Below are 19,370 nucleotides of genomic sequence, written 5' to 3' on the forward strand. Positions count from 1 at the left end.
TTTTGCGGTTCTGGTCCTCAGGCACAGGAGAATAACCTTTGTAATGTGGGCTGGCAACATAATGGGGTGATTTATGTGAGTTTCCAGGTTTCAATCTGGAAACTGAGGTAACTACCCTATTGTTAAAGCAAGCAGGTGTGTACAGAAGCCAGGATAGCAGGGTTAAAATTTAAACAACAGTTTTTACCCGAGATGAATGTTACTGTGCTTCATTGCTTCAACTAGACATGGAAGAACCTTAAACAGTAATGAAATGCAACAACAAAGGCTATTAATGCCAGGTACCACATGAGTCTTTAATCTTACCAGTCCTCTTTTATACTTATTCACCAATGACTTAGCTATTGCTTCTGTGCTAGTGTCTCTCACATCTTAATTTTCAGCTCAGGTCTTGCTCCTGGACTTCAAGTAGGTAGTTCAATCCTTGACAGCTCTAACTGGATCATCCCTAAACTCTGCAAGTGCAAATGAAGTCAACATTATCTTCCATAAAACTCACTTATTGATGAATGGCACGCAGCCCCCTACTTCTAATCAGCCCCCAACTCCAGAGGCTTCTTTTTTTTTTTTTTTAAATATATCTTATTGATTTTTTACAGACAGGAAGGGAGAGGGATAGAGAGTTAGAAACATCGTTCAGCTGCCTCCTGCACGCCCCCTACTGGGGATGTGCCGGCAACCAAGGTACATGCCCTTGACCGGAATCGAACCCAGGACCTTTCAGTCCGCAGGCCGATGCTCTATCCACTGAGCCAAACTGGTTAGGGCATGGGCTTTTTCTTTTTAAATGCTCTAATATGTATCCTCTGTCTTCCAGGCCTCATCCTTTTTTGTCTGGTTTACTACCTACAGCATTATCCTGGTTACTTCAGGGTAATGAGGCTTATTCCAGGTGTTAAGGGCAGAAAAAATAATTTTCCTCCCACATTTCTAACTTCTGCTGGACTAATAATCAAATTAACAGGAGAAAATGATCAAATTTATTATGTATATACATAAGAATTAGAAATATGAATGCACATTGGTCAGTTGAGCCTTATATGCCCTTCTGGACAAAGGAGAGGGAAGCAGGGGTCTGGGACTTCAAAAGGAAAGTAGGCAATTCACAGGTTGATGAGAAAGAGCACACATGGAAATCAAACAAACTTGCTTGGGTCCTTCCTGTCTGCCACAGTTAATTCACAGATGCTGAGGGGAATATGCTGAAGTTTCCTTCCTGAAGCAGGTTTATCTGAATTCCTTGAGGCAGGTAAAGGGGGAGGGTCAAAGGTTCTTTCTGAGTCTTTGGTTTCTGAAAAATAACCAGCTTAAAATATTCAATATCTCAAAAGGCATATTTTGGGGTGACAAACTCTAGTCCCCTTCACAGGCTTCTCCCAAACAAACAAAATTATGGTTTTGTGACTGGCTGCTTATCCTCCAGCAGCTCCCCATTGTCCTCAAAGTAAAATCCAGACTCTTCAGCAGGGCTTAGAAAGCCCTAAGTGGCCTAGGTGGCCCCCCCTGCTGCTTTGTCCAGCTTGATTCTCATTGTTACCACCTTGCCCCCTCCCTGCTTGCTCTTTCCTCCCTGTGCTCATGTGCTGCTCCCTCTGATAGAAACATGCTACCTCTCCCTCTCCCCCTTTCCTCTGGTAAGTGCCTCCTTATCCTTTATTTCCGACACCATCACCTCTGGGAAGCTTTCTCTAACATTTCCTAGCCCAGGCCATGTAGGCTCCTGGGCTGAGGGCTGCCTGGAAGGAAGATATACCCATTCTAGTTAAGATTGTAGCTTAGAAAGGCACTGGATTCAGTTACTTAGAGGGAATTGGGGTGGAATGGGAAATAGCGTGGTAATATCACTCCCTTTCTTATTTCTTTAGGGATGAAATAGATGCCGGAGCTGTAGAATAAAGGCTGTGTAGGACCTTCCCATTATCCTACCCAGCACAGTATAAAGATATTTTGGTGTCAGCCCAGTGTCTTTGCTGCCATGTCTGCACAAGGCCCCTGTGCAGATGTAATTAGAGAACTTCCTGTTGTTGGTGGACAGATGGGAGGTGAGTGACTGTAGAGAGGGGTTTTTTTAAAAAATCTTTATTGTTGAAAGTATTACATATGTTCCATTTTTTCCCCCATTGACCCCTTCTAGCCTGCCCCAGGCTTTCACTGCCCTATTGTCTGTGCCCATGAGTTATGTATATATTCATACAAGTTCTTTGGTTGATCTCTTCCCACCACCCACCCACCCCCGCCTTCCCTCTGAGATTTGACAGTCTGTTCTATGCTTCTATGTCTCTGGATCTATTTTGCTCATCAGTTTATTTTGTTCATTAGATTCCACAGATGAGTGAGATCATGTGATACTTGTCTTTCTCTGACTGGCTTATTTCGCTTAGCATAATACTCTCCAGGGACCTCCATGCTGTCTAGAGAGGGATTTTTGACCGATTCTTTTGATCTGTCACAAACAATGAGCACCACTTTTGGACATGGTGAGGGGCTTGGCCCTGGGTAGATGCCAAGTATGATAAAATGTGATTCCTTCTCTGATTTTATTTAGAGCTCAGTGAAAGAGCAAACCAGCTCTGATCATAGTGGAGATTTGATAAATGCTATAATTTATCTATTTTTACCTTGAAAAAAAGGGAAAATTTTTTAGGTTTAAGGAATAATATTTAAGGCTAATATTTAAAAGTAATTTTTTTACCTGTTGAAATGTAGTCAGCTGGGTACAACACAATAAGATTATGCTGTTTTCAAAATAGCTCAGCCACTGAACTGACAGGCCTTTTGGGGCTTACCTTGCCTTCCTGATTTTGAGGTGAGCATTGCTTCTCTTTCCCAACGCTCCCAGTGTTTGTTTCTGCGTAGTGTTGAGAGCTTGAGGGAGAGGATGAGGCAGGGAGAAGAAAACAGGACCCCACGAGGTGGGCAGTGCATTGTATGTGGTCCTGTCAGGCTTTGTGTGTGGGGTGAATGTAGTTGCCCTGCATTTCAGCATGGTCATGCATTTTTCTTCTCTAATACACTGACCTCTACTGGCTTAACTATGACTCTTAATCACAGCTGTGTTTTTTCTGAAATTTCTTTTAAGGAAAAAGATTTTCACTCATTATTAAAAGCTTTTTGTTTTGCTTTTTAAATATGATTTTAAGAAAAATTAATATAGGCTTTGTATAGTGGAATTTACATTTATCTAGGTAATTCCAGCCATCCCAATTGCATATTTGACCTCTTGGATGCAATACCTTTTTTCTTTTTAAAATTGCCATTATACATCTACAGTTAAGGGAACAGATACTTTTCTTTAAATTTTGATAGATTGTAAAATTTATCAATTGTTCTAATATTGTTCTAATGTTGGTGTAAGGAAGGTAGTATACTTATTTATTTTATTTTTATTTTTTAAAGAGATTCTTTTCTTTTTTAAAAATTGGTTTGAGAGAGAGAGAGAGAGAGAGAGAGAGAGAGAGACATTAATTAGTTGCCTCCCACACATACCCAGACCAGATTTTAAACCCACAACTTGGGTATGTGCCCTGACTGGGAATTGAACCACCCACCTCTTGGTGTGTGGGACTATGCTCCAACCAACTGAGCTACACTGGCCAGGAAAGAAGAGCACGGAATTTAAAATGTAACTAGTGAGCATCACTAGTTAGGGCAAGTTGCTTAAGTTCTCTGGGCCTTAGATTTTCACCTCTAAAGGATAATTTCTGTTTCATAGGGCTATTTGAAGAATGAAATGTACAGGCAAAGTGTTTTGGGGCTATTTCTATAGAAAAAATTTTAGTATTATTAAAATTTAAAAATTAATATTATCCTGCCACTCTTTGACTTATATAACTATTTTTAAAAAATCTTAAAGCAGCACTGGCCAGGTGACTGAGTTGGTTGGAGTGTTCTCCTGTGTACACAAAAACGTGGGGAGTTCGATTCCTGGTCAGGGCACATACCTAGATTCTGGGTTTGATCCCTGGTAGGGGGGCATACAGAGGCAACTGAATGTTTCTCTATATATATTAAAAAGAAAGAAAGAAAGAAAAAAATCAATGGAAACATCTTTAAGTGAGGATTAAGAAAAAAATTAAAACAAACCTGCACTAGTTATATTTATGTGTACTTTTTTTTTTAAATAATATGGAATGCTTTACAAATTTGTGTGTCATCCTTGAGCACGGGCCGTGCTAATATTCTTTGTATGGTTTCAATTTTAGTATATGTGCTGTGGAAGCAAGCACGAGGCGTACTTTCTTTACTGGGATTTTTAGAAACACTAATGTATATTTTAGTATATTTATATACACTAATATATAGGGTGTCCCAAAAAATGTATACACACTGTATAGCTCAATTGATGTTTCTTTCTTTTCAGATTTAACCAATTGGAATTAATTATTTGAAGTTTGTATACATTTTTTGGGATACTCTGTATATAAGACATATATTTATATGTACAGTTACAAATTTACGATATTGAGATATATATATAAATATAAATTTGTAACTGTAGATCATTTGAATGGCAATTACATGTGGAGCTATGTGCACATAGATTGTTATACTTCTGTAATGTTAGTTGAATCAATGCTCATCTTTTAGATGCAGAAATTATAAGGTGATGTATATCATGTATATCACATGTCTCATATATATATATATATATCACCTTGTAATTTAACTGCTGTAAAGGAGGAAGAAGAGAATGGATTTGATGTAAGCAACCAGCAGTCTCTGCTACCTTGGACTAACCCCTATTTTTATTCATCCAACAAATATTTTTCATATATTTTCCATATTCCATACACTCTGCCAGGCTCTGGGTAGACAATCTTTATCCTCATACTTATTTTCTAGTGGGAGAATCAGATAATAATTATGTTTACATGCATGTAGATCACATAACAGATCGTGGCCAGTGTAATGAAGGAAATAAATGAAATAGGTAATGCCATCCCTCCAGAGTCATTGCTTCCTGACCCTTATGCCTTTCTTCTACCTTCCCTACATGGCCTTACATAGATATATAGTAGCTCACAGCTTTTATCTCTAATCGCTTTAATGATATGTCTACTTATCTGTCCACATAGAACTCCTGCACAATGCCTCAGCACATGTTAATGAAATGCATAAAGGAATGGATAAATAATTTACAGGACACCTTTATAGATTGAGTGTAAAATCCCTTATATCAAGGATTAAAGTGTTCAATATGTTGACAAAGCAGGAAAGGTATTGGAACTTAATTTTCCCATGCTATGGTTGATTAATTCATTTTTAAACAATAGTGATGATAATGACAATGATATTTGTTGGCAATTATTGAATGCTTGCTATGTGCCAAGCACTCTGTCAGGAACTTTACATTTAATCTTCACAACTACTTCACATAATAGGTTGTAATTATAATTTTCATTAATTAGGAACTCAGTCAAAGACACTTCCAACATAAATGTTAAAGAGTGAATTAATGACTCTCACCCATAATCTAGTCTTTTTCCAGGATCTCTCAGCTCAGTGAATGACAGCATCATCCGTGTAGTTGGAAAACCCCAAAACCTAAGGAAAGACACTCCTTTCCTTCATCTTCTCTATCAGTTAACATTTATTCAGATCCTGGTAACAAAATCCACCTAACAGTGGCTTAAGGTAAAAAGAGATAAAATCATCTCAGAAACAAGTCCAAAGTTAGTCTAAAGGTTGTTTGATCAGTGTTGTAATTGAGGCCTGGTTCTTTCTGGCTTTCATCTCTGCCATCTTCAGTACATTGGCTTTTGTCAAGCTTGTTGTCACATGATTGAAAATGATTTCCTCAACTTTAGGCAAAGTCTTTATTGATTCTTTTTTTTAAAAAATTTTATTGTGCTGAAATTTATAACAACATACAATTAAACACTTTAAAGTGATAATTCATCTTGATGTTTAGTGCATGCATTCATAGTGTTGTGCAACCACCAGCTCTCTAGTTTAAAAACTTTTCATCACCCCAGAAGAACACTCCATTACCCATTAAGTAATCACTCCCCATTCACCCCTACCTTCATCCCTTGGCAACCTCTAAACTGCTCTCTGTACCTATGGATTTGTCAATTCAGGACGTTTCATATTAAAGGAATCATCCAATATGTGATTTTTAAAAAAATCTGGCTTCTTTTATTTAGCATAATGTTTTTGAGATTCATCGAAATTTAACATATATCAGTACTTCATTCTTTTGAATGGTTATTATATATATATATATATATATATATATATATATATATATACACACACACACACACACTAGAGGTCTGGTGCATGAATTCATGCACCAGTGGGGTCCCTTGGCCCGGCCTGTGGACATCCCCCAAGGGGTCCTGGATTGCGAGAGGGTGTAGGCCAGACAGAGGGACCCTACCGGTGCACGATTGGGGCCAGGGAGGGGCTGCAGGAGGGCTCCAGGGCATGTCTTGCCCATCTGGCCCAGTCCCGATTGGCTGGACCCCAGCAGCAAGCTAACCTACAGATCATAGTGTCTGCCCCCTGCTGGTCAGTTCATGTCATAGTTACCAGTCGAACAGTCGCTTAGGCTTTTATATATATAGATGTTGTGTTTTTATTTTCTTTTATCTCAAAGTATGTTCTAGTTTTCCTAATGAGTCCTCTTTTATTCATTAGTTGTTTAAGGTTATGATGTTTAATTTCTACATATTTGTGATTTTTCCAGTTTCCCTCATTGATTATAATGTTTCATTTATTTATGGTTGGAGAGGATATTTTGTATGATTTCATTATTTTGAAGTATATTGAGAATTGTTTTATGGCTTAACATATGGCCTGTTCTGGAGAATGCTGCATGTGCACTTCAGAAAAAAGTGTGTTCTGCTTTCATTGGGTGGAATGTTCTCTATGTCTCTTATGTCTGGGTGGTTTATAGTCAAATCATCTATTTCCTTTTTGATCTTCTGTCTAGATGTTCTATTCATTATTGAAAGTGGTGTATTGAAGTATCCAATTACTATTGAAGAACTGTTGATTTCTAATTTCAATTTGTCAGTGTTTACTTGATACCATTTTTTTTTTTAATTTTTTTTTTATATTTTATTGATTTTTTACAGAGAGGAAGGGAGAGAGATAGAGAGTTAGAAACATCGATGAGAGAGAAACATCGACCAGCTGCGTCCTGCATATCTCCCACTGGAGATGTGCCCGCAACCCAGGTACATGCCCTTGACCGGAATCGAACCTGGGACCTTTCAGTCCGCAGGCCGACGCTCTATCCACTGAGCCAAACCGGTTTCGGCACTTGATACCATTTTTGACTCTGTTTTTTGGCACATATATTTACAATTATAGTAGCTTCTTGATGAATTGGACCTTTTGTCAATACACAGTGTCCTCCTTTATCTCTTGTAACAATTTTTGACTTAAAAACATTTTGTGTGTTATTAGGATAGCTCCTCTAGCTTTCTTGTATTTTACATCTTTTAAAAAATTTATTAAATTATTAGGGTGACATTTATTAATAAAATTATAGGTTTCATATGTACAATTCTATAATCCATCATCTGTATGTTTTAGTTCACCACCCCAAGTCAAGCCTCCTTCCATACCATTTATCACCTCTTTACCCTCTTATACCTCCTCCCACTACTCTTCTTCTGGTAATCACCATACTTGTCTATGCCTATGTGTTTTTTTTCTTTGCTTAATCCGTTCACCTTTTTCACCCAATCCCCAACTGCCCTTCCCTCTGATAGCTGTCATTCTGTTCTCTGTATCTATGAGTCTGTTTCTAATTTATTTTGTTCATTAGATTCCACATATAAATGAAATCACATGCTTCTTGTAATTCTCTGACTAGCTTATTTCAATTAGCATAATACTTTCCAGGTCTATCCACACTGTCGCAAAAGGTAAGATTTCATTCTTGTGTGTGTGTGTGTGTTTTTTTTTTTTTTTTGCAGTTGAGTAGTATTCCATTATGTAAATATACCACAGGTTTTTTTATCCACACCTCTATTGATGGACACTTGGGCGGCTCCCAAATCTTGGCGATTGGAAAAAATGCTGCTATTAATATAGGGGTGCATATATTCTTTTGAATTAGTGTTTTGGGTTTCTTTGGATATAGTCCCAGAAGTGGAATTGCTGAGGCTGAGTTATATTTCTGTGTGTTAATCCTCACTGAGGATATTTTTCATTGATTCTTAGAAAGAGTGGGAGGGAGGAGGAGAGACAGAGAGAGATAAACATCGATGTGAGAGAGACACATCGATTGGTTGCCTCCTGCATATGCCCCTACCCGGGCCAGGAATCAAGGCTACCACTGAGGTACGTGCCCTTGACTGGAATCAAACCCAGGACCCTTTAGTACGCATGCTGATGCCCTACCCACTGAGCCAAATCGGCTAGGGTGGCAATTCAATTTTTAATTATTTGACTTAACTCCATACTGCTTTCTACAGTGGCTGCATCAATCTGCATCCTCAACAACAGTGCATGAGGCTTTCCTTTTCTCCACATCCTTGCTAACACTTGTTTGTTGTTTTATTGATGATGTCATTTGGACAGGAGCGAAGTGATATTTCCATTGTTTTTAATTTGCATTTCTCTGATGATTAGTGATGTTGAGCATCCTTTCATAAATCTATTGGCCATCTGTATGTCCTCTTTGGACAAGTGTCTATTCTGATCCTTTGTTTATTTCTTAGTTGGATTTTTTTATTTTATTGTTGAGTTTTATAAGTTCTTTGCAAATTTTGGATATTAAACCCTTATCAGATATGTCAGCAAATATGTTCTCCCATTCAGTGGTTTGTCTTTTCATTTTGTTGGTGGTTTCCTTTGCTGTGCAAAAACATTTTAGTTGATGTAGTCCCATTAAAAAAACTTTTTTTGTTTTCCTTGCCTGAGGCAAGATATCAGAAAAAATATTGCTAGGAGAAATGTCCGAGATTTTACTGCCTGTTTTCTTCTAGTATTTTTATGGTTTTGAATCTAACACTTAGGTCTTTAATACATTTTGAGTTTATTCTTGTGTATGGTGTAAGAGGATGGTCTAGTTTCTTTCTTTCTTTCTTTCTTTTTTTTTTTTTTTTGCACCTATCTATCCAATTTTCCCAACACCATTTATTGAATAGACGGTCTTTACTCCATTGTATGTTTTTCCGTCTTTGTCAAATATTAATTGACTATAAAGGCATGGGTTTATTTCTGGGCTCTCTGTTCTGATCCATTAATCTATATGTCTATTTTTATGCTAGTACCAAGCTGTTTTAAATACTATGGACTTGTAGTATAGTTTAATATCGGGTAACATACCTCCAAATTTGATCTTTTTTCTTAAGACTACTTTGGCTATTAGGGGTCTATTATGGTCCATATAAAGTTTTGGAATATTTGTTCTAGTTCTGTGAAATATGCTATTGGTATCTTGATAGGAATTGCACTGAATCTGTAGATTGCTTTGGATAGTATGGACATTTTAATGATATTAATTCTTCCTATCCATAAACATGGTATATGCTTTCACTTATTTGTATCTTCTTCAGTTTCTTTTTTTATTATCTTACTAGAGGCCTGGTGCAAAGATTCGTGCACCAGTGGGGTAACTTGGCCTGGCCTGTGCCCTCTTGCAATTCCCGCAGGCCCGATCCAGACAGGAGGAAGCCCAATTCTGTGCATTCAGCGTGTGTCCCCTGGTGGTCAGTGTGCATCATAGTGACTGGTTGACTGGTCGTTTGGTCGTTCAGTCGCTTAGGCTTTTATATGTATAGATAGTTTTCCCAGTACTGATCTTTTACTTCCTTGGTTAAAATTTTCCATGGTATTTTTTTTTAAAAGCAATTGTGAATGGGATTATTTTCTTAAGTTCCCTTTCTGACTATTCATTATTGATGTATAAAAATCCAATTGATTTCTGAATATTTATTTTATATACTACTTTACTGAATTCATTTATCATTTCTAGTAATTTTTGGTGGAATTGTTAGGGTTCTCTATATAAAGTATCATGTTATCTGCAAATATTGACAGTTTTACTTCTTTCTGTCCAATTTGGATGCCACACTGGTTAGGGCTCTCCTTTAGTTTTAAATGATATTTTTGAGGGAGAATGTAGTCTTGGTTGTAGGTTCTTGTTTTTCATCACTTTGAATATTTTATGCTAATCACTTCAGGCCTGAAATGTTTCTATTAAGAAATTATATGACAGTCTTATGGGAGCTCCCTTGTAGGTAACTGTCTTTCTCTCGTGGTTTTTAAAATTTTCTTTTTGTCTTTAATCTTTGATATTTTAATTATGACGTGTCTTGGTTTGGGCTCTTTGGGCTTATCTTGTTTGGGACTCTCTGCACTTCCTGAACTTGTGTGTCTTTTTCCTTCAACCAGTTAAGGAAATTTTCAGTCATTATTTCTTCAAATAAGTTCTCAGTTCCTTACTCTCTCTGTTTTCCTTCTGTAACCCTATGATGCAGATGTTGTTGTGCTTCATATACTTCCAATGGTCCTTTAAACTATCCTCATTATTTTCAACTAGAGGCCCGGTGCATGAAATTCGTGCACGGGTGGGGGGGGTCCCCTCAGCCCAGCCTGCACCCTATCCAATCTGGGACCCCTTGGGGGATGTCCGACTGCCGATTTAGGACATTCCTCTCACAATCCTGGACCTCTGGCTCCTAATTACTCACCTGCCTGCCTGCCTGCCTGGTTGCCCCTAACTGCCTCCCCCTGCCAGCCTGATCGCCCCTCACTGCCTCTGTGTGCCAGGCTGATCACCTCCAACTGCCCCCCCCACCGGCCTAGTTGCCCCTCACTGCCCCCCCCCGCCAGCCTAATTGCCCCCAACTTCCCCCCCTGCTGGCCTGGTCACTCCCAACTGCACCCCCTCCCTCCGCCCGCCAGCCTGGTTGCCCCTAACTGCCCCTCCCCCGCTGGCCTGGTCGCCTCTTACTGCCCCCCCCCCCCCCCCCCCCCCCCCCCGCCGGCCTGGTCACCCCACATAGTCTGTTGTTCAGTCGTTTGGTCGTCCCTCACTAACCCACCTGCCGGCCTGGTCATAGGTGGCCATCTTGTGAGGGCGTGAGGGTTAATTTACATATTACCTCTTTATTATATAGGATTCTTTTTTTATTTTGCTTTTCCAATTGGGTGTTTTTTTCTACCTTGTATTCCAAATCACTGATTCAATCCTCTGCTTCATGCAGCCTAGTGTATTCTTGATATCAGATATTTTATTCTTCATTTTTTTCTGGTTCTTTTTAAAAAAATGTTTTCTACGCCCTTTTCCATGCTCTTGTGGTTCTCACTAAGTCCTTGAGCATCCTTATAACCCTTAGTTTGAACACTGTATCTGATTAATTGCTTGCCTCCTTTTCATTTAGCTCTTTTTCTGGAGAGTTCTGTTCTTTTCATTTGGCGAGTGTTTCTTTGTCTCTGTGTTTTGGCTGCCCCTTTGTGTTTGTTTCTATGTAGTAATTAGATCTGCTATGACTCCCAGTGTGTCGTGGGTTGCCGTATATCGTAGGTGTCCTGTGGTACGTAATGGTGCAGTCCCATTGATCACCTGAGTTGAGTGCTCTAGGAATGTCTCTCATGTGGCTTATATGGCCCCTCCTATTGTAATTGAGTGTTGATTGCTATTTGCCAGTTCCTGCATGGGGTTGACCCCTAGGCTGGCTTTGTGTGAGGCTCAACCCCAACCACGGCATGCAAGCTGCTCTGCAGGTCTTGACAACATGAAGCAGAATTCACTACAACAGAGTTTGGTGGCTGGTGAGATCTCCTTTTGGATATGCTGTTTGTGAAGTTATTGGATGCTGCTCTGATGCTGTCTGAAATTGGTAACTGCGTGTGTTCTTTCTGGGTGTCTTAGGAAGGACTCTGGTGCAGACCAATGTCAGATGCTGTCTGTGCTTGGCCCTCAGAAACCTGTTTGGAACTACAAAGTGGTCCATAGTTTGTGGCTGCCTTTGCTTGGCTTGCGTGCATTTTCAAAGGACCAAGTACACACAAATGCTTTTTTTTTCTAATACTGGGTCCAGGGGCAGATCAGCAAAATCCCAAGGCACCCTGATATCCACATCCACCTGCCTCCACCTGCCAGCTGCTTGTTAGGCTCAGTCAATGAAAAGAGCCTCTGGCTGAATGGGGAGGATGGTGCTAGTGGCTCTCCTATGAAGGAGAGGTGCTAGTCAGGCTTCTGGAGAGGTGGTGCCTGTGGTCCTGGCCCCAGAGCCTTATGACTCAGTCTTTTTTTTTTTAATAAATCTTTATTGTTCAGATTATTACAGTTGTTCCCCTTTTTTCCCCTCATAGCTCCTCTCCACCCAGTTCCCACCCCACCCTCTGCCCTTACCCTCCCCCCACTGCCCTCATCCATAGGTGTACACTTTTTGTTGCCAGGTCAAAGGTCATACACATGGAAAATGTAGCTATTTCCATTCGTGACGTGTCCCTGTGTTCGGAAAGGTCTCTCACGACTTGTTCACGCTCTACTCAGAAAGGGTATGGAGACACATAACGGCTTTTTAACACATTGTATGCGGGAAACGTATTTATACGTTTTACGTTGACTGTAAGAAGTAGAGCCACCTGTTAGTGCGGGATAAAAACTACCCGCAAACAATGTATTAAAATAATGTGTCCTCTTATGTTTAAAATGAGGATTTCGTTACCAAAAGTGAGGAGAAAGCAACACTACAGCTGCTCTCGCCCCTCTCGCCCTTTGGGTGATAGTTGTGCTTAGGGCTGTGTGCTGGTTGGCGGGCCGTTGACGAAGCCGTCTGGGTGGCTTCCCGGGGGCCATTGCAGCCTCGCAGGGACTGTCGCAGCCTCACAGGGGCCGTCTCAGCCTCATAGGGACCATCTCAGCCTCACAGGGGTCGTCTCAGCCTTACAGGGACCGTTTCAGCCTCACAGGAACCATCTCAGCATCACAGGGGCCATCTCAGCCTCACAGGAACCGTCTCAGCCTCACAGGGGCCGTCTCAGCCTCACAGGGGCCGTCTCAGCCTCACTGGGGCCGTCTCAGCCTCACTGGGACCGTCTCAGCCTCACAGGGACCATCTCAGCCTCACTGGGACTGACTCAGCCTCACAGGGGCCGTCTCAGCCTCACTGAGACCGTCTCTACCTCACTGGGACCGTCTCAGCCTCACAGTGGCCGTCTCAGCCTCACTGGGACTGTCTCAGCCTCACATGACTCAGTCTTTCCTGGACTTTGTCCCACCTTGCTGGGTGAAACCAACTAAAATTTGGGTGGGTGGAGCCTCCAGACCTCAGAGCTGGAGTCTCCTGGAAGCCAAGGAGGGGGGTTCCATTGGATATCCTGTGAGGGGAAAGCTCCAGTCAGCTTCATGGGAAAGGAGATAATGGCCCCTTCTCCAAAGCCAGACAACTCTGTCACTGACACCCCCTGCATCTGGCCAAGGGAGCTGACTCCTCAGCAGGGCCTAAGCTCTACAGGGTGGGGTGAGAGGGAGTCTAGAGTGTGAGTCTAGTTGCTTTCCCCTAGCTGGTGCCACATGGAGGGGAGTCCTCCACCCCAGAAAGATGGCATCTGTGGTGTGGAAAAATGACTCAGCACAGAGATTTCTGGGGTCTGTCCCTTCCGCTCCCTCTCCAGAGCCACAAACCCCACACTCTCCTCAGGCCTTCTAGTCCATTTCACCCTCTCTCCACCAGAGTCCAAGGTGAGTGACTGTGCACAAAATTATGTGTGTTGGCCCTTTAAGAGAGTGCCTGTGTCTGCAGCTGACTTTAATGCTCCCTGGCAGACAGAAATACCACTGCTTTTCACAGCCAGATATTATATGGGTGACTCTTCCTGGCTCCGGTGCTCTGAGCTGGGAAGCCCAGTTTCTGATTTAGGCCCCACTCTTCTCAGGGAAACCTCCCACAGCTGAGATATCTGTCTGGAACCTCAGCTGCTGCCTGTGGGAGCAGAGCCAGCCATTTCTCATTTCTGCTTTTCCTACCAGTCTCGATGTATCTTCTTCAGTAAATCCTTGGTTGTAAGACTCCTCTTCAGCTAGTTTTCAGTTAGTTATTCAGGATGACTGTTCTTTAATTTAGTTGTAATTCCAGTTTCATCCTGGAGGAGGTGAGTGTAGCTTCGACCTAGTCCACCACCATCTTGAAATCCTCCACCAATGATTTCTTTCTTTCTTTTTTTCCTTTTCTTTTCTTTTATATATATACTAGAGGCCCGGTGCATGAAATTCCTGCATTCGGGTAGGGGGGTGGGTTCCTCAGCCTGGCCTGTGCCCTCTTCCAGTCTGGGAGTCCTCTGGGGATGTCCGACTGATGGCTTAGGCCCGCTCCCCCAGTGCTGCCTTGGGGGCGGGAGAGGCTCCTGCCACCACCGCTGCGTTTGCCAGCCGTGAGCCCGGCTTCTGGCTAAGCAGTGCTCCCCCTGTGGGATCGAGCTGAGACTGGCTCTCTGACATCTCCCAAGGGGTCCTGGAGTGAGAGAGGATGCAGGCCAGGCTGAGAGACCCCTCCGGTGCATGAGTGGGGTCAGGGAGAGATGTGGGAGATTGGCCAGTGGGGGAGGGACCCTGGGAGGGCTCCAGGGTGTGTCTAGCCCATCTCGCTCAGTCACAATTGTCTGGACCCCAGCAGCAAGCTAACCTACCAGTCAGAGCATCTGCCCCCTTGTGGTCAATGCATGTCATATCTACTGGCCGAGAGGTCCACTGTCTGTCTCCTGGTGGTCAGTGCATATCATAGTCAGTGGTTGAGAGACCTTACCATATCATTAGCATGTTACGCTTTGATTGGTTGAATGGACAACCGGTCGCCTGGACACTTACCATATTAGGCTTTTATTATATAGGATATGCTGTTGTTGTTAATCCTCACCTGAGGATATTTTTCCATTGATTTTTAGGGAGCATGGAAGAGAGAGGGAAAGACAGGGAGAAATATCTATGTGAGAGAAACACATTGATTGGTTGCCTCCTGCACGAGCCCCAACCAGGGCCTAGGCCATGGAGGAGCCTGCAACCACGGTAGGTGCCCTTGACTGGAATCCAACCCAGGACCCTTTGGTCCACAGGCTGATGCTCTATCCACTGAATCAAACTGGCTAGGGCTGATTTCTTTTAATACCTGGATTTCATAAAGGAAAGAAAGGTTTTCTCTCCATTTAAAATTTAAAAAGGGTCGAACGACCCTTTCACAGGGGTCGCCTAAGACCATCGGAAAACACATATATAATTACATATTGTTTTTGTGATTAATCACTATGCTTTAATTATGTTCAGTTTGTAACAATGAAATTGGGGGTCACCACAACATGAAGAACTGTATTAAAGGCTCGAGGCATTAGGAAGGTTGAGAACCACTGATTTAAATTCTTTTGACAGACATTGCCTGGGGCCCTTCAGCCCTTCTGGATTCAAACAATGGCCAGTCTCTTCTCTAGTCTTGCAGTGAACTGCCAGCAAATCACAACACACATCCCCAAATTTTGTGAGGGCAGGGTTCCCACCTTGGTATCAGCAAACTACTCTGAACATGGGCCACTGTCCCCACAACTGCCTGCTACAGGAATAGTGCATGCATGATGGTAGCTGCTAGCAAAACATGAAATTCACTGACATACCAGCTTTTTACTTCATCAAGCATTCCCTTGTGTCCTGCTAGTATGTAACTAGACTTAAGAGTTTTTTGTTTGTTTTGTTCTTAAATATATTTTTATTGATTTTAGAGAGAAAGGGAGAGGGGGGAGAGAGACAGAAACATCAATGATTAGAGAGAAACAATTGGCTGGCTCCTTCATGCCCCACACTGGGATCGAACCTGCAACCCAGACATGTGCCCTGACCAGGAATCGAACCATGACCTCCTGGTTCATAGGTCGAAGCTTAACTACTGAGTTATGCCAGCCGGGCTAGACTTTAGAGTTTTAAAATAGTGATTCTGACAGTTCTTGCCAGCTCAACAGTTGATTTGGTGTAGGGTCTGATTCCTGGAGCTTCCCACTGTGCCATATTTATGATGTTACTCCTGCGTTCATTCTTGTTGAGGGAATCTCCATATTAAAATGTAATGGCATATATTATAAAAGTATTTTAAATGAGGACTGATATGTGTATAAATAGTATATGTATCAAATAACTCCTTATAAATTTTTTACCATTATGCCAGTCCCTCTCACAAATTAGGATAATTGACCAGAAGGATGGGATTTTGTAAGTATCTGTATTGTTACTATATATCACTACACTATATCTTGTGTTCATGCAGAGATAATGACATTTATTTTGTCTGTAGCCAATCTAGTCTTTTTCCTAATATTTCTTATGGGACCTACTGATTAATTGGGAAAAAATCCAAAGTATTTAAAACTTAGTCTATGTAGAATGAAGACTTAAGTAGTTTGTTTAGGTAGTGTTCAACTCTCTGAGGAAAATAATGTTCTTTCTTTGTCTTATTTTTATCCTGGATGATTTAAGAGTATGGAGTGGAGGTGTGACATATATAATCTACTAGCAGTGGGGAACTGCTCATTTTTTTGATGTCTGCTACTTTCTGTGGTCTATGGAGCACTGTCCCTTTACCTCTTAGTGTGTTTGCCTTGCCAACTTATGCATATGATGTCATGGCTCATGTAACTCATGGTGGGGCCACTGGTCAGAGCCCAGTGGCCCACTCTTGACTACTTCTTTCTTTCTTTTGCTCCTCCTCTCTGAGCTCTCTATCTGGCCAGCTGGCCTGGAATGTCACTCATAGTCTTTGCTACGGGATTTCATTGTTTCATGGTGGGCCCAATAACTGGCCCTTTAACTCAGGAAATGTGATTCTCAGAGCTTACGATTGCCAGACCATGCTTGGAAGAACTGTCTCTCAAGACAGTGGCTTGGCCTGGCCTGGCCGGTAAGACTATGGATTTACTATGTAATCCTTCTCTGTGTGTCAGATACTGCATATTGCTTCATTTTATCTCCTTGCATTTCTTTCAGTAGTAAAACCTAGTAGCTCCCAGGCACATGAATGTTTCCAGCAAACTAGGGGGAAAAATCATAAACACGGAGAGGCAAAACAACAACAAAAATAATAATAATTTTCATTATCACCATTACATGTGCTCATATAGACATATATGGGGATAGTTCAAGAGTCATATATAATTCTTGATGTATACAAGCCTTAAATGTAGGATCTTTAGAGAGGCATATGTGGTGTATATGCATATATGTGTATATATATATTTTATATAGTTAAGGTATATATTATGTATAGTTAAGATATGTTTCATATAAAATATGTCTATGTGTGTATAATGAACAGGTTTGGTTTCTATCAAAATTTTCCTATGACTAAAAATACTTATTTTAAAACACATTTTCTTTTGTTGCAGGACAGTTCGTGTATGGTTAAAGAGGGATAGTGGACAATATTGGCCAAGCATATATCATGTGATGCCTTGTAAGTATCTGGATTTCTGTCTAAAAAACTAAACATTGACCTCAATTCCCCTTCTTTCTGAGATTATCTTCTCTGTATTTTCTTCTTGAGTAGTGATGCCTGAGGTTGGGATTATCAATGGAAAGTACTATAGTAAATCACTTTAGATTTTCTAAAGCTCTCAATATGTAAAATAAGAAATTTGTTCTGAAATGATTATATATGCATAGTTTCTGAATGAGATTAGTGGAAGGACTACGCATATAGACTGATTACAGCAGTCTCACTCTGTTCTCTGACATTTTGTTTCACTTTTTCGTAAAGTACTTCCTTAGACAATTCAAAATTTTGTCCAGTGATTATATTTGTGAAATAAATTTGTCCTTGCATTGTTGTTATGTTATTTATTAAAATTCAGGACATTCAACATTGAACATTCAGTTCTTAAAAGAATTTGCTTCAGATTGAAACAATCTAAATGTAAGTCAACCTCATTTCCCCAAGATCTTACATGAGAAATATGTCCTTACACTGATAAATAGCAAATCTTTCAAATATACTTTAAAAAAAAGATATGACTGATTCTTAGATTCTTACATTGCCAACATTCCCTTGTAGGGAGAGAAGACCTAGCTCTCCAAAATAGGAACTTACTTTTCAGTTAGTATTTTATCATTAAAATTAATGAAGTTTGGGCATCATAGTCTATGTTTGCTTTAGTGTAAAACCATTATTTACATTTTTCATCAGTTATATTAGTAAACATTTCCCTTATTCCCCTCCTTTCAAATATTAATTAAAATTGACATCCTAGAAAAATCCCTCAGATTTGCTGTTTGGGCTCATATACCCTCTGGCTTGCTACAGTTTGCACCTTTTTTTCGTGATACAAGTATCCCAGTTTGAGAACTATATGCCATAAAAAAAAATAACTAAAATAAATTCATGCTAAATTGTAGATGTGATTATGTTTGCGCCTCGGGCAAAAGAATGCTGTAATAACATAAATAACAATTTGCCTGATTATGAACAAATGAATTATTAAGACTGTAATGGCCTTCTGTGACTTTTGAAATTATCTTTGAGGTTTTATGTGTCTCTAGAATTTTGTGTTATAACCACGGAGCTGAACCCTATATTAGTGAAGAAGAAACTTCTTATAATTCTGAGTACTTACATTTGTCCCTTACCTATTGTATCTCCAGCAGACACCATTATATGCAAAGGCGATAATGGGGACTTAGGTATATGGAAAGGGAAATGAATTCTCTGATTGATTTTTTTCTTGATTTTTAAATGGTATGAACCAGTCTGATCAGTGGTCTTGCTTTTTTATCAGACTTGTTACAACATCTCACTGAAAGAGTTGGGGAAGGTCTATAATCCAAAAAATTGAAGTTGATCCCAGAGACTGGTCACTTCCTTGACTGCAAAGGCAGAGGAGAGGCAGACCTGGGCAGAATAGTGAGGGCTTGGGATAGCAAGCAAGAAATGTACTTGAGATAAACATTAATAGGAACTTCATGATGACACAGGATCCTAAGCAATAACTTACAGAACCCCTTCCCATATACACATTCATACACATTTAAGTGTCATTCTCTGATGCTCTCTTTATTTGAATATCACTGAGAATACAGAAGAAACCTTGAGTTGCATTTTCATCATTTATTAAGTTGTCTGCCAGAATGACTAAAAGGCTGCTGTAGCTTCTGCACCTAGCATAGGTGCTCAATAAATAAATACTATTGAAGACTTGAATCTGTTAATAAAGATGCATTTCCCTGAGAACATTATCGTAATTTTCATAATGACTGAGCACGGTCTTTGACAAGAAGGACCCTCTAATTATTTGCATACTTTACCTATGGTGTTCTAGTATAAGGAGTGAAAAGGGATTACTTGGACATTAAAATGGAGCCCGTAGACCAGCAGCATCAGGATCACCTGAGAACTTACTAGAAATGCAAATATTGAGTTTCAGTCCTGATC

General features: G+C 40.6%; 1 protein-coding gene and 1 non-coding gene across 2 annotated transcripts in view; one reads left to right on the forward strand and one right to left on the reverse strand.

Annotated features, from left to right (window-relative positions):
• The window catches only part of WDFY2 (WD repeat and FYVE domain containing 2), a 221,229-nt gene that overhangs the window by 79,079 nt on the left and 122,780 nt on the right, over positions 1–19,370 (forward strand). The window contains exon 2 of the mRNA XM_070409110.1: positions 17,332–17,399. Within this exon, the coding sequence (XP_070265211.1) occupies positions 17,332–17,399 (68 nt within the window). The remainder of the gene's footprint in view (positions 1–17,331; positions 17,400–19,370) is intronic.
• On the reverse strand, positions 4,120–4,226 carry LOC139007778 (U6 spliceosomal RNA). The gene has a single exon (XR_011470940.1). It is a non-coding gene; the product is annotated as a U6 spliceosomal RNA (small nuclear RNA).

Source organism: Myotis yumanensis, unplaced genomic scaffold, assembly GCF_028538775.1.
Source record: "Myotis yumanensis isolate MYYU_CA2020_CCGP unplaced genomic scaffold, mMyoYum1.0.hap1 SCAF_3, whole genome shotgun sequence".
Classification (NCBI taxonomy): domain Eukaryota; kingdom Metazoa; phylum Chordata; class Mammalia; order Chiroptera; family Vespertilionidae; genus Myotis; species Myotis yumanensis.